At 44.5% G+C, this 15,309-nt stretch overlaps 1 protein-coding gene across 1 annotated transcript in view; it reads left to right on the top strand.

Annotated features, from left to right (window-relative positions):
• Positions 1–15,309, top strand: part of LOC102801293 (ethanolaminephosphotransferase 1-like) — a 47,003-nt gene that overhangs the window by 15,862 nt on the left and 15,832 nt on the right. The window contains exon 6 of the mRNA XM_006819286.3: positions 12,232–12,280. Within this exon, the coding sequence (XP_006819349.1) occupies positions 12,232–12,280 (49 nt within the window). The remainder of the gene's footprint in view (positions 1–12,231; positions 12,281–15,309) is intronic.

Below are 15,309 nucleotides of genomic sequence, written 5' to 3'. Positions count from 1 at the left end.
GCCAAATGTACTGTACACTAGGTGTGTGTGCTATAGACTCAATGGAGAGGCCAAATGTACTGTACACTAGGTGTGTGCGCTATAGACTCAATGGAGAGGCCAAATGTACTGTACACTAGGTGTGTGTGCTATAGACTCAATGGAGAGGCCAAATGTACTGTACACTAGGTGTGTGCGCTATAGACTCAATGGAGAGGCCAAATGTACTGTACTCTGGGTGTGTGTGCTATAGACTCAATGGAGAGGCCAAATGTCCTGTACACTAGGTGTGTGTGCTATAGACTCAATGGAGAGGCCAAATGCACTGTACACTAGGTGTGAGTGCTATAGACTCAATGGAGAGGTCAAATGCACTGTACACTGGGTGTGTGTGCTATAGACTCAATGGAGAGGTCACATGCACTGTACACTGGGTGTGTGCGCTATAGACTCAATGGAGAGGCCAAATGTACTGTACTCTGGGTGTGTGTGCTATAGACTCAATGGAGAGGCCAAATGTCCTGTACACTAGGTGTGTGTGCTATAGACTCAATGGAGAGGTCAAATGCACTGTACACTGGGTGTGTGCGCTATAAACTCAATGGAGAGGCCAAATGTACTGTACTCTGGGGGTGTGTGTGCTATAGACTCAATGGAGAGGCCAAATGTACTGTACACTAGGTGTGTGTGCTATAGGCTCAATGGAGAGGTCAAATGCACTGTACACTAGGTGTGTGTGCTATAGACTCAATGGAGAGGCCAAATGTACTGTACTCTGGGTGTGTGTGCTATAGACTCAATGGAGAGGCCAAATGTACTGTACACTAGGTGTGTGTGCTATAGACTCAATGGAGAGGCCAAATGCACTGTACACTGGGTGTGTGTGCTATAGACTCAATGGAGAGGCCAAATGCACTGTACTCTGGGTGTGTGTGCTATAGACTCAATGGAGAGGCCAAATGTACTGTACACTAGGTGTGTGTGCTATAGACTCAATGGAGAGGTCAAATGCTCTGTACACTGGGTGTGTGCGCTATAAACTCAATGGAGAGGCCAAATGTACTGTACTCTGGGGGTGTGTGTGCTATAGACACAATGGAGAGGCCAAATGTACTGTACACTAGGTGTGTGTGCTATAGACTCAATGGAGAGGCCAAATGTACTGTACTCTGGGTGTGTGTGCTATAAACTCAATGGAGAGGTCACATGCACTGTACACAAGGTGTGTGTGCTATAGACTCAATGGAGAGGCCAAATGTACTGTACACTAGGTGTGTGTGCTATAGACTCAATGGAGAGGCCAAATGCACTGTACACTAGGTGTGTGTGCTATAGACTCAATGGAAAGGCCAAATGCACTGTACACTGGGTGTGTGTGCTATAGACTAAATGGAGAGGCCAAGTGTACTGTACACTAGGTGTGTGTGCTATAGACTCAATGGAGAGGCCAAATGCACTGTACACGAGGTGTGTGTGTGCTATAGACTCAATGGAGAGGCCAAATGCACTGTACACGAGGTGTGTGTGCTATAGACTCAATGGAGAGACCAAATGCACAGTACTCTGGGTGTGTGTGCTATAGACTCAATGGAGAGGCCAAATGCACTGTACTCTGGGCGTGTGTGCTATAGACTCAATGGAGAGGCCAAATGCACTGTACACTAAGTGTGTGTGCTATAGACTCAATGGAGAGGCCAAATGCACTGTACTCTGGGTATGTGTGCTATAGACTCAATTGAGAGGCCTAATGTACTATACACTAAGTGTGTGCGCTATAGACTCAATGGAAAGGCCAAATGTACTGTACACTAGGTGTGTGCGCTATAGACTCAATGGAGAGGCCAAATGTACTGTACACTAGGTGTGTGTGCTATAGACTCAATGGAGAGGCCAAATGTACTGTACACTAGATGTGTGTGCTATAGACTCAATGGAGAGGCTAAATGTACTGTACATTAGGTGTGTGTGCTATAGACTCAATGGAGAGGCCAAATGTACTGTTCACTAGGTGTGTGTGCTATAGACTCAATGGAGAGGCCAAATGCACTGTACTCTGGGTGTGTGTGCTATAGACTCAATGGAGAGGCCAAATGCACTGTACTCTGGGTGTGTGTGCTATAGACTCAATGGAGAGGCCAAATGCACTGTACACAAGGTGTGTGTGCTAAAGACTCAATGGAGAGGCCAAATGTACTGTACACTAGGTGTGTGTGCAATAGACTCAATGGAGAGGCCAAATGCACTGTACACGAGGTGTGTGTGTGTTATAGACTCAATGGAGAGGCCAAATGCACTGTACACTGGGTGTGTGTGCTATAGACTCAATGGAGAGGCCAAATGCACTGTACACTGGGTGTGTGTGCTATAGACTCAATGGAGAGGCCAAATGCACTGTACTCTGGGTGTGTGTGCTATAGACTCAATGGAGAGGCCAAATGTCCTGTACACTAGGTGTGTGTGCTATAGACTCAATGGAGAGGCCAAATGCACTGTACACTAGGTGTGTGTGCTATAGACTCAATGGAGAGGTCAAATGCACTGTACACTGGGTGTGTGCGCTATAAACTCAATGGAGAGGCCAAATGTACTGTACTCTGGGGGTGTGTGTGCTATAGACTCAATGGAGAGGCCAAATGTACTGTACACTAGGTGTGTGTGCTATAGACTCAATGGAGAGGCCAAATGCACTGTACACTAGGTATGTGTGCTATAGACTCAATGGAGAGGCCAAATGCACTGTACACTAGGTGTGTGTGCTATAGACTCAATGGAAAGGCCAAATGCACTGTACACTGGGTGTGTGTGCTATAGACTCAATGGAGAGGCCCAATGTACTGTACACTAGGTGTGTGTGCTATAGACTCAATGGAAAGGCCAAATGCACTGTACACTAGGTATGTGTGCTATAGACTCAATGGAGAGGCCAAATGCACTGTACATTAGGTGTGTGTGCTATAGACTCAATGGAGAGGCCAAATGCACTGTACACTAGGTGTGTGTGCTATAGACTCAATGGAGAGGTCAAATGCACTGTACACTGGGTGTGTGCGCTATAAACTCAATGGAGAGGCCAAATGTACTGTACTCTGGGGGTGTGTGTGCTATAGACTCAATGGAGAGGCCAAATGTACTGTACACTAGGTGTGTGTGCTATAGGCTCAATGGAGAGGTCAAATGCACTGTACACTAGGTGTGTGTGCTATAGACTCAATGGAGAGGCCAAATGTACTGTACTCTGGGTGTGTGTGCTATAGACTCAATGGAGAGGCCAAATGTACTGTACACTAGGTGTGTGTGCTATAGACTCAATGGAGAGGCCAAATGCACTGTACACTGGGTGTGTGTGCTATAGACTCAATGGAGAGGCCAAATGCACTGTACTCTGGGTGTGTGTGCTATAGACTCAATGGAGAGGCCAAATGTACTGTACACTAGGTGTGTGTGCTATAGACTCAATGGAGAGGTCAAATGCTCTGTACACTGGGTGTGTGCGCTATAAACTCAATGGAGAGGCCAAATGTACTGTACTCTGGGGGTGTGTGTGCTATAGACACAATGGAGAGGCCAAATGTACTGTACACTAGGTGTGTGTGCTATAGACTCAATGGAGAGGCCAAATGTACTGTACTCTGGGTGTGTGTGCTATAAACTCAATGGAGAGGTCACATGCACTGTACACAAGGTGTGTGTGCTATAGACTCAATGGAGAGGCCAAATGTACTGTACACTAGGTGTGTGTGCTATAGACTCAATGGAGAGGCCAAATGCACTGTACACTAGGTGTGTGTGCTATAGACTCAATGGAAAGGCCAAATGCACTGTACACTGGGTGTGTGTGCTATAGACTAAATGGAGAGGCCAAGTGTACTGTACACTAGGTGTGTGTGCTATAGACTCAATGGAGAGGCCAAATGCACTGTACACGAGGTGTGTGTGTGCTATAGACTCAATGGAGAGGCCAAATGCACTGTACACGAGGTGTGTGTGCTATAGACTCAATGGAGAGACCAAATGCACAGTACTCTGGGTGTGTGTGCTATAGACTCAATGGAGAGGCCAAATGCACTGTACTCTGGGCGTGTGTGCTATAGACTCAATGGAGAGGCCAAATGCACTGTACACTAAGTGTGTGTGCTATAGACTCAATGGAGAGGCCAAATGCACTGTACTCTGGGTATGTGTGCTATAGACTCAATTGAGAGGCCTAATGTACTATACACTAAGTGTGTGCGCTATAGACTCAATGGAAAGGCCAAATGTACTGTACACTAGGTGTGTGCGCTATAGACTCAATGGAGAGGCCAAATGTACTGTACACTAGGTGTGTGTGCTATAGACTCAATGGAGAGGCCAAATGTACTGTACACTAGATGTGTGTGCTATAGACTCAATGGAGAGGCTAAATGTACTGTACATTAGGTGTGTGTGCTATAGACTCAATGGAGAGGCCAAATGTACTGTTCACTAGGTGTGTGTGCTATAGACTCAATGGAGAGGCCAAATGCACTGTACTCTGGGTGTGTGTGCTATAGACTCAATGGAGAGGCCAAATGCACTGTACTCTGGGTGTGTGTGCTATAGACTCAATGGAGAGGCCAAATGCACTGTACACAAGGTGTGTGTGCTAAAGACTCAATGGAGAGGCCAAATGTACTGTACACTAGGTGTGTGTGCAATAGACTCAATGGAGAGGCCAAATGCACTGTACACGAGGTGTGTGTGTGTTATAGACTCAATGGAGAGGCCAAATGCACTGTACACTGGGTGTGTGTGCTATAGACTCAATGGAGAGGCCAAATGCACTGTACACTGGGTGTGTGTGCTATAGACTCAATGGAGAGGCCAAATGCACTGTACTCTGGGTGTGTGTGCTATAGACTCAATGGAGAGGCCAAATGTCCTGTACACTAGGTGTGTGTGCTATAGACTCAATGGAGAGGCCAAATGCACTATACACTAGGTGTGTGTGCTATAGACTCAATGGAGAGGTCAAATGCACTGTACACTGGGTGTGTGCGCTATAAACTCAATGGAGAGGCCAAATGTACTGTACTCTGGGGGTGTGTGTGCTATAGACTCAATGGAGAGGCCAAATGTACTGTACACTAGGTGTGTGTGCTATAGACTCAATGGAGAGGCCAAATGCACTGTACACTAGGTATGTGTGCTATAGACTCAATGGAGAGGCCAAATGCACTGTACACTAGGTGTGTGTGCTATAGACTCAATGGAAAGGCCAAATGCACTGTACACTGGGTGTGTGTGCTATAGACTCAATGGAGAGGCCCAATGTACTGTACACTAGGTGTGTGTGCTATAGACTCAATGGAGAGGCCAAATGCACTGTACACAAGGTGTGTGTGCTAAAGACTCAATGGAGAGGCCAAATGTACTGTACACTAGGTGTGTGTGCAATAGACTCAATGGAGAGGCCAAATGCACTGTACACGAGGTGTGTGTGTGTTATAGACTCAATGGAGAGGCCAAATGCACTGTACACTGGGTGTGTGTGCTATAGACTCAATGGAGAGGCCAAATGCACTGTACACTGGGTGTGTGTGCTATAGACTCAATGGAGAGGCCAAATGCACTGTACTCTGGGTGTGTGTGCTATAGACTCAATGGAGAGGCCAAATGTCCTGTACACTAGGTGTGTGTGCTATAGACTCAATGGAGAGGCCAAATGCACTGTACACTAGGTGTGTGTGCTATAGACTCAATGGAGAGGTCAAATGCACTGTACACTGGGTGTGTGCGCTATAAACTCAATGGAGAGGCCAAATGTACTGTACTCTGGGGGTGTGTGTGCTATAGACTCAATGGAGAGGCCAAATGTACTGTACACTAGGTGTGTGTGCTATAGACTCAATGGAGAGGCCAAATGCACTGTACACTAGGTATGTGTGCTATAGACTCAATGGAGAGGCCAAATGCACTGTACACTAAGTGTGTGTGCTATAGACTCAATGGAGAGGCCAAATGCACTGTACTCTGGGTATGTGTGCTATAGACTCAATTGAGAGGCCTAATGTACTATACACTAAGTGTGTGCGCTATAGACTCAATGGAAAGGCCAAATGTACTGTACACTAGGTGTGTGCGCTATAGACTCAATGGAGAGGCCAAATGTACTGTACACTAGGTGTGTGTGCTATAGACTCAATGGAGAGGCCAAATGTACTGTACACTAGATGTGTGTGCTATAGACTCAATGGAGAGGCTAAATGTACTGTACATTAGGTGTGTGTGCTATAGACTCAATGGAGAGGCCAAATGTACTGTTCACTAGGTGTGTGTGCTATAGACTCAATGGAGAGGCCAAATGCACTGTACTCTGGGTGTGTGTGCTATAGACTCAATGGAGAGGCCAAATGCACTGTACTCTGGGTGTGTGTGCTATAGACTCAATGGAGAGGCCAAATGCACTGTACACAAGGTGTGTGTGCTAAAGACTCAATGGAGAGGCCAAATGTACTGTACACTAGGTGTGTGTGCAATAGACTCAATGGAGAGGCCAAATGCACTGTACACGAGGTGTGTGTGTGTTATAGACTCAATGGAGAGGCCAAATGCACTGTACACTGGGTGTGTGTGCTATAGACTCAATGGAGAGGCCAAATGCACTGTACACTGGGTGTGTGTGCTATAGACTCAATGGAGAGGCCAAATGCACTGTACTCTGGGTGTGTGTGCTATAGACTCAATGGAGAGGCCAAATGTCCTGTACACTAGGTGTGTGTGCTATAGACTCAATGGAGAGGCCAAATGCACTGTACACTAGGTGTGTGTGCTATAGACTCAATGGAGAGGTCAAATGCACTGTACACTGGGTGTGTGCGCTATAAACTCAATGGAGAGGCCAAATGTACTGTACTCTGGGGGTGTGTGTGCTATAGACTCAATGGAGAGGCCAAATGTACTGTACACTAGGTGTGTGTGCTATAGACTCAATGGAGAGGCCAAATGCACTGTACACTAGGTATGTGTGCTATAGACTCAATGGAGAGGCCAAATGCACTGTACACTAGGTGTGTGTGCTATAGACTCAATGGAAAGGCCAAATGCACTGTACACTGGGTGTGTGTGCTATAGACTCAATGGAGAGGCCCAATGTACTGTACACTAGGTGTGTGTGCTATAGACTCAATGGAAAGGCCAAATGCACTGTACACTAGGTATGTGTGCTATAGACTCAATGGAGAGGCCAAATGCACTGTACATTAGGTGTGTGTGCTATAGACTCAATGGAGAGGCCAAATGCACTGTACACTAGGTGTGTGTGCTATAGACTCAATGGAGAGGTCAAATGCACTGTACACTGGGTGTGTGCGCTATAAACTCAATGGAGAGGCCAAATGTACTGTACTCTGGGGGTGTGTGTGCTATAGACTCAATGGAGAGGCCAAATGTACTGTACACTAGGTGTGTGTGCTATAGGCTCAATGGAGAGGTCAAATGCACTGTACACTAGGTGTGTGTGCTATAGACTCAATGGAGAGGCCAAATGTACTGTACTCTGGGTGTGTGTGCTATAGACTCAATGGAGAGGCCAAATGTACTGTACACTAGGTGTGTGTGCTATAGACTCAATGGAGAGGCCAAATGCACTGTACACTGGGTGTGTGTGCTATAGACTCAATGGAGAGGCCAAATGCACTGTACTCTGGGTGTGTGTGCTATAGACTCAATGGAGAGGCCAAATGTACTGTACACTAGGTGTGTGTGCTATAGACTCAATGGAGAGGTCAAATGCTCTGTACACTGGGTGTGTGCGCTATAAACTCAATGGAGAGGCCAAATGTACTGTACTCTGGGGGTGTGTGTGCTATAGACACAATGGAGAGGCCAAATGTACTGTACACTAGGTGTGTGTGCTATAGACTCAATGGAGAGGCCAAATGTACTGTACTCTGGGTGTGTGTGCTATAAACTCAATGGAGAGGTCACATGCACTGTACACAAGGTGTGTGTGCTATAGACTCAATGGAGAGGCCAAATGTACTGTACACTAGGTGTGTGTGCTATAGACTCAATGGAGAGGCCAAATGCACTGTACACTAGGTGTGTGTGCTATAGACTCAATGGAAAGGCCAAATGCACTGTACACTGGGTGTGTGTGCTATAGACTAAATGGAGAGGCCAAGTGTACTGTACACTAGGTGTGTGTGCTATAGACTCAATGGAGAGGCCAAATGCACTGTACACGAGGTGTGTGTGTGCTATAGACTCAATGGAGAGGCCAAATGCACTGTACACGAGGTGTGTGTGCTATAGACTCAATGGAGAGACCAAATGCACAGTACTCTGGGTGTGTGTGCTATAGACTCAATGGAGAGGCCAAATGCACTGTACTCTGGGCGTGTGTGCTATAGACTCAATGGAGAGGCCAAATGCACTGTACACTAAGTGTGTGTGCTATAGACTCAATGGAGAGGCCAAATGCACTGTACTCTGGGTATGTGTGCTATAGACTCAATTGAGAGGCCTAATGTACTATACACTAAGTGTGTGCGCTATAGACTCAATGGAAAGGCCAAATGTACTGTACACTAGGTGTGTGCGCTATAGACTCAATGGAGAGGCCAAATGTACTGTACACTAGGTGTGTGTGCTATAGACTCAATGGAGAGGCCAAATGTACTGTACACTAGATGTGTGTGCTATAGACTCAATGGAGAGGCTAAATGTACTGTACATTAGGTGTGTGTGCTATAGACTCAATGGAGAGGCCAAATGTACTGTTCACTAGGTGTGTGTGCTATAGACTCAATGGAGAGGCCAAATGCACTGTACTCTGGGTGTGTGTGCTATAGACTCAATGGAGAGGCCAAATGCACTGTACTCTGGGTGTGTGTGCTATAGACTCAATGGAGAGGCCAAATGCACTGTACACAAGGTGTGTGTGCTAAAGACTCAATGGAGAGGCCAAATGTACTGTACACTGGGTGTGTGTGCAATAGACTCAATGGAGAGGCCAAATGCACTGTACACGAGGTGTGTGTGTGTTATAGACTCAATGGAGAGGCCAAATGCACTGTACACTGGGTGTGTGTGCTATAGACTCAATGGAGAGGCCAAATGCACTGTACACTGGGTGTGTGTGCTATAGACTCAATGGAGAGGCCAAATGCACTGTACTCTGGGTGTGTGTGCTATAGACTCAATGGAGAGGCCAAATGTCCTGTACACTAGGTGTGTGTGCTATAGACTCAATGGAGAGGCCAAATGCACTGTACACTAGGTGTGTGTGCTATAGACTCAATGGAGAGGTCAAATGCACTGTACACTGGGTGTGTGCGCTATAAACTCAATGGAGAGGCCAAATGTACTGTACTCTGGGGGTGTGTGTGCTATAGACTCAATGGAGAGGCCAAATGTACTGTACACTAGGTGTGTGTGCTATAGACTCAATGGAGAGGCCAAATGCACTGTACACTAGGTATGTGTGCTATAGACTCAATGGAGAGGCCAAATGCACTGTACACTAGGTGTGTGTGCTATAGACTCAATGGAAAGGCCAAATGCACTGTACACTGGGTGTGTGTGCTATAGACTCAATGGAGAGGCCCAATGTACTGTACACTAGGTGTGTGTGCTATAGACTCAATGGAAAGGCCAAATGCACTGTACACTAGGTATGTGTGCTATAGACTCAATGGAGAGGCCAAATGCACTGTACATTAGGTGTGTGTGCTATAGACTCAATGGAGAGGCCAAATGCACTGTACACTAGGTGTGTGTGCTATAGACTCAATGGAGAGGTCAAATGCACTGTACACTGGGTGTGTGTGCTATAGACTCAATGGAGAGGTCACATGTACTGTACACTAGGTGTGTGTGCTATAGACTCAATGGAGAGGCCAAATGCACTGTACACTAGGTATGTGTGCTATAGACTCAATGGAGAGGCCAAATGCACTGTACACTAGGTGTGTGTGCTATAGACTCAATGGAAAGGCCAAATGCACTGTACACTGGGTGTGTGTGCTATAGACTCAATGGAGAGGCCCAATGTACTGTACACTAGGTGTGTGTGCTATAGACTCAATGGAGAGGCCCAATGTACTGTACACTAGGTGTGTGTGCTATAGACTCAATGGAGAGGCCAAATGTACTGTACTCTGGGTATGTGTGCTATAGACTCAATGGAGAGGCCAAATGCACTGTACATTAGGTATGTGTGCTATAGACTCAATGGAGAGGCCAAATGCACTGTACACTAGGTATGTGTGCTATAGACTCAATGGAGAGGCCAAATGCACTGTACACTAGGTGTGTGTGCTATAGACTCAATGGAAAGGCCAAATGCACTGTACACTGGGTGTGTGTGCTATAGACTCAATGGAGAGGCCCAATGTACTGTACACTAGGTGTGTGTGCTATAGACTCAATGGAGAGGCCCAATGTACTGTACACTAGGTGTGTGTGCTATAGACTCAATGGAGAGGCCAAATGTACTGTACTCTGGGTATGTGTGCTATAGACTCAATTGAGAGGCCAAATGTTCTGTACACTAGGTGTGTGCGCTATAGACTCAATGGAGAGGCCAAATGTACTGTACACTAGGTGTGTGCGCTATAGACTCAATGGAGAGGCCAAATGTACTGTACACTAGGTGTGTGTGCTATAGACTCAATGGAGAGGCCAAATGTACTGTACACTAGGTGTGTGTGCTATAGACTCAATGGAGAGGCCAAATGCACTGTACACTAGGTGTGTGTGCTATAGACTCAATGGAGAGGTCAAATGCACTGTACACTGGGTGTGTGCGCTATAGACTCAATGGAGAGGCCAAATGTACTGTACTCTGGGTGTGTGTGCTATAAACTCAATGGAGAGGCCAAATGCACTGTACTCTGGGTATGTGTGCTATAGACTCAATGGAAAGGCCAAATGTACTGTACACTAGGTGTGTGTGCAATAGACTCAATGGAGAGGCCAAATGCACTGTACACGAGGTGTGTGTGTGCTATAGACTCAATGGAGAGGCCAAATGCACTGTACACGAGGTGTGTGTGTGTGCTATAGACTCAATGGAGAGGCCAAATGCACTGTACACTGGGTGTGTGTGCTATAGACTCAATGGAGAGGCCAAATGCACTGTACACTGGGTGTGTGTGCTATAGACTCAATGGAGAGGCCAAATGCACTGTACTCTGGGTGTGTGTGCTATAGACTCAATGGAGAGGCCAAATGTACTGTACACTAGGTGTGTGTGCTATAGACTCAATGGAGAGGTCAAATGCACTGTACACTGGGTGTGTGCGCTATAAACTCAATGGAGAGGCCAAATGTACTGTACTCTGGGGGTGTGTGTGCTATAGACTCAATGGAGAGGCCAAATGTACTGTACACTAGGTGTGTGTGCTATAGACTCAATGGAGAGGCCAAATGCACTGTACACTAGGTGTGTGTGCTATAGACTCAATGGAGAGGCCAAATGTACTGTACACTAGGTGTGTGTGCTATAGACTCAATGGAGAGGTCAAATGCACTGTACACTAGGTGTGTGTGCTATAGACTCAATGGAGAGGCCAAATGTACTGTACTCTGGGTGTGTGTGCTATAAACTCAATGGAGAGGCCAAATGTACTGTACACTAGGTGTGTGTGCTATAGACTCAATGGAGAGGTCACATGCACTGTACACAAGGTGTGTGTGCTATAGACTCAATGGAGAGGCCAAATGTACTGTACACTAGGTGTGTGTGCTATAGACTCAATGGAGAGGCCAAATGCACTGTACACGAGGTGTGTGTGTGCTATAGATTTAATGGAGAGGCCAAATGCACTGTACACTGTGTGTGTGTGCTATAGACTCAATGGAGAGGCCAAATGTACTGTACACTAGGTGTGTGTGCTATAGACTCAATGGAGAGGCCAAATGTACTGTACACTAGGTGTGTGTGCTATAGACTCAATGGAGAGGCCAAATGTGCTGTACACTAGGTGTGTGTGCTATAGACTCAATGGAGAGGCCAAATGCACTGTACACTGGGTATGTGTGCTATAGACTCAATGGAGAGGCCAAATGTACTGTACACTAGGTGTGTGTGCTATAGACTCAATGGAGAGGCCAAATGCACTGTACACGAGGTGTGTATGCTACAAATTCAATGTACTGTTCATCTGTTGTTACCCGTGCATGGAAGCTTCATCAGATGTTGCGATGCATTGATACATGTATATAATGCATTCTTTAATACTGCTCCCATTGTTTATTTTAATGACAAATGTTTGTGTTTATTTTCAGTTGGTTCATATGGTTTTACTCTCCCGCATACTTTCTACAATGTCTACAGGTAAGCTTGATTGTATAATTACTGTAACCCCATCATCCTTTGTAACTAAGTATTCTTTACTCTCTTTAGTAAGTCTAGCGCCCTCAAACTTGTGTAATAAAAATGTGTAATGTTTTTTTTTGAGATTTGCAGATAATTTAAATATATAGTCTAATTTGCGTATTAATTGTGTTACAAGAAAACTAAATAAGAACTAAATTTTTTTCGGCATTTCAATTGTTTTTATTTTCGTAATAATGTAATTTAAAGTGCCTGTGCAATGCCCACCCTCACGTTAACTATTTTAGATCCGTGTTCTACTGAAGTGGGCAGTTATTAATTTTTTTTCTCAAAATGGTTACTCCTATCCAAGTAAATTTAAGATATATCTCGTGCTGTAGCCACGCCCACCTATCTTGAAACGGTCAACTGTTTCCGGATTTCCGACTCTCGCCGAAAGTCCGCCACCAAATGCCAAAATATGAGAGGAAGCCATACTCCTGAGCTGTACTTTTATAACACTGCGTCATTCAACATACTTTTAAACGATATACATTTTTCGATCGGCATTTTTTTTTTTTGTCAATTTTTTTTTTTTTTTTTTTTTTGAGATAGAGATGTAACGCAGAAAATATGACACCAGGCAGATGTGAAGTCACCATGCGTTCTTTTAATTTCCAATATGAGCAACTATGAAAGTTAACACGACTGAAACCCCAACCAGTACAATTCAGTGACGCCCTATATAATTACTTAGTTTCTTTTTACACGCAAACACACCGAAAGTGAATTCAGAAACGTGGAAAGTAGATGGGGAAATACTGCATGGGTTGTCGTCCCTCAGTGGTTTCAAAGCGATGCTCACGCTGCAAATCTCAGTGACCAACTGACTGGATGTCAAGTTGAGCACCACTGCGCATGCGCAAAGTAAATTACAAGGCTAATTAGAATGCAAATGCATTTGACCTGTCACAGAGAGTTTTTAGAAGTTGTTTTCAGAACAAACGTTTATGATGGTTAAACGTTGAGTTGTGGGCGGTTGCAGTAATACGTATAGTCATAGTGTAAGTATTCACACTTTTCCAAACGATCCGAAGGTGCTACGTCAGTGGACGAAAGCCGTGAAAACAACGATAAATGGTTGGGGTGGACCTTCTCCTTACAGCGTCATATGTAGTGTCCACTTCACCTCAAATTCTTCGGCCGTGAAAAAACAACTAGGTTTTAAAGAGAAGCGCCGACAACTTAAACCTGGCACAATACCAACAATTTTGAAAGAAATAGATTCCGAACCAGCCCATGATCACCGAGGCGGATTTCAGAAGAGAGAGAGATGTCGGGTAAGTGTTTCAAATCATTTGCCTTTTTTTGCCATCCTGATTATCGCTTTATAGAGACAATCATGTTTGCGTTATGTAAAGGTATCAATAATTTTGATAGTAACACGAAAACGACGCGTCGGACAAACAAGAAATTACGCAGTCCTTACACACTGCTAATTGTTTTCATTTTCGCAGGCTAAAAGTTTCTGAATTGTTCGGTGATTAGTGTTGAATGTCGAATTCACACCTCTGTTACTTTACTTCCAGCTTGATCTGCGAAATAATTTATGGGGGTACTGGACATCTCGACCCCAAAAAATCCCGACCAGTTTTTCATACCTACATCAAAAACAAAGTCAGCTTCGACTTTCAGTTATGAGACATGACAAAACAAATGCTGCCAGTGATAGATTTCGCGAATAAAAAACAAAATTAACGCAATCAAAGGCGCCGACCACACGCGTTGAAAATACTAGTAGATAGAACACGATGTTTCGAATCAAAAGATGTCGATCAACGTTGAACTAGATAGAGGTTCGCGTCGCCACATTGAGACAGGGTCGCGTCGATGCGGTGGGTCGAGATGTTCAATTTGGGTCGAAGTGTCTTGGGTCGAGATGTCTAGAAATCATTTATGGAATAAGAATCCGGGCTTTGGCTGTCAATGCGTTATCACCAAGTAAATAAGTATGACAATCACGCTAACTCGAGTCCACTCTGAATTTGTCTGTAAGTGTGTTGCTCTCAATTATTTTTGTTATCCAATTGAACGCCACCAGTCACGCACTTGTCCTCGTCATGACCCGACGCGTTCACCCATTTCAACTGAATCTATTTCCATGCGGCTGTCATTTATTTAGTAATTGTGATTTGTCGTTTTTTTTAGTTATTTCCCTATTTTATTGATCACTATAGTTTAACGCCTAGAATGTGAAAATATGTTTTCTTTTTCTTTTAATTTTGAATGTTTTTTTTGTTTTGTTTTTTGACTCAGACGATCGATGAAATAAAACAATGTAGTGACGTGCCTAGTAACCTGCTGAATAATAAGACAATTCAGGCGTCAAATCCGATTTTGGCAAACGATAAAGGGGTAGATAGTTCCGTGGAAGTAAAAGTCGACACTTCGACTGACTGTGCAGCCCAGACCAACCCCGTTGTAGTCTTTTCTAACGTACGTACATTTATTTGCTTTTATTTGAAATTCATGAATCTACTATTACTTACTATCTTGAAGCATGCTAAGATATGTTAACGGGTAGTCTACATTTCAGGTTATCCAGACACGCTCCGTTAGCTGTCAGACAGATTTAATTATTTCAAGATCGACAAAGTCACAAACACGTCCCCCAAAAATGAAAAACAAAGGTAAGATTTATACTAATACAAGGAAAATCGTTCGCATTAAAAGCTCAAATTACAACTATAATAACAATAATCAACTTCATAAAAATGTTGCTTTTCAATATTTCCTTTAGGTTTTCAAACCTATTTAAAACCGGTTTGTTACAAGCCAATCTGTCCAATGTGACCTCTCTATGTAGAATATTATTATGCTGGATATTATCATTAATATTGTTATGCTATAATTGTTGTTTTCAGAAATACTGCTCCAAGACCATTTAAACAACGAAAATTATTAGTGTTTGAGCCGAACCTGTTGCAACTGTTTGATCTGTGCATCATGTGCAAATCAGAAACTCAGGGCAAGATAAAACAGACATGTGG

Source organism: Saccoglossus kowalevskii, chromosome 18 (assembly GCF_978046115.1).
Source record: "Saccoglossus kowalevskii chromosome 18, keSacKowa6.1, whole genome shotgun sequence".
Lineage (NCBI taxonomy): Eukaryota > Metazoa > Hemichordata > Enteropneusta > Harrimaniidae > Saccoglossus > Saccoglossus kowalevskii.
The sequence above is the reverse complement of the archived record's forward strand: the minus strand, read 5'-3'. Positions and strand labels throughout refer to the sequence as shown.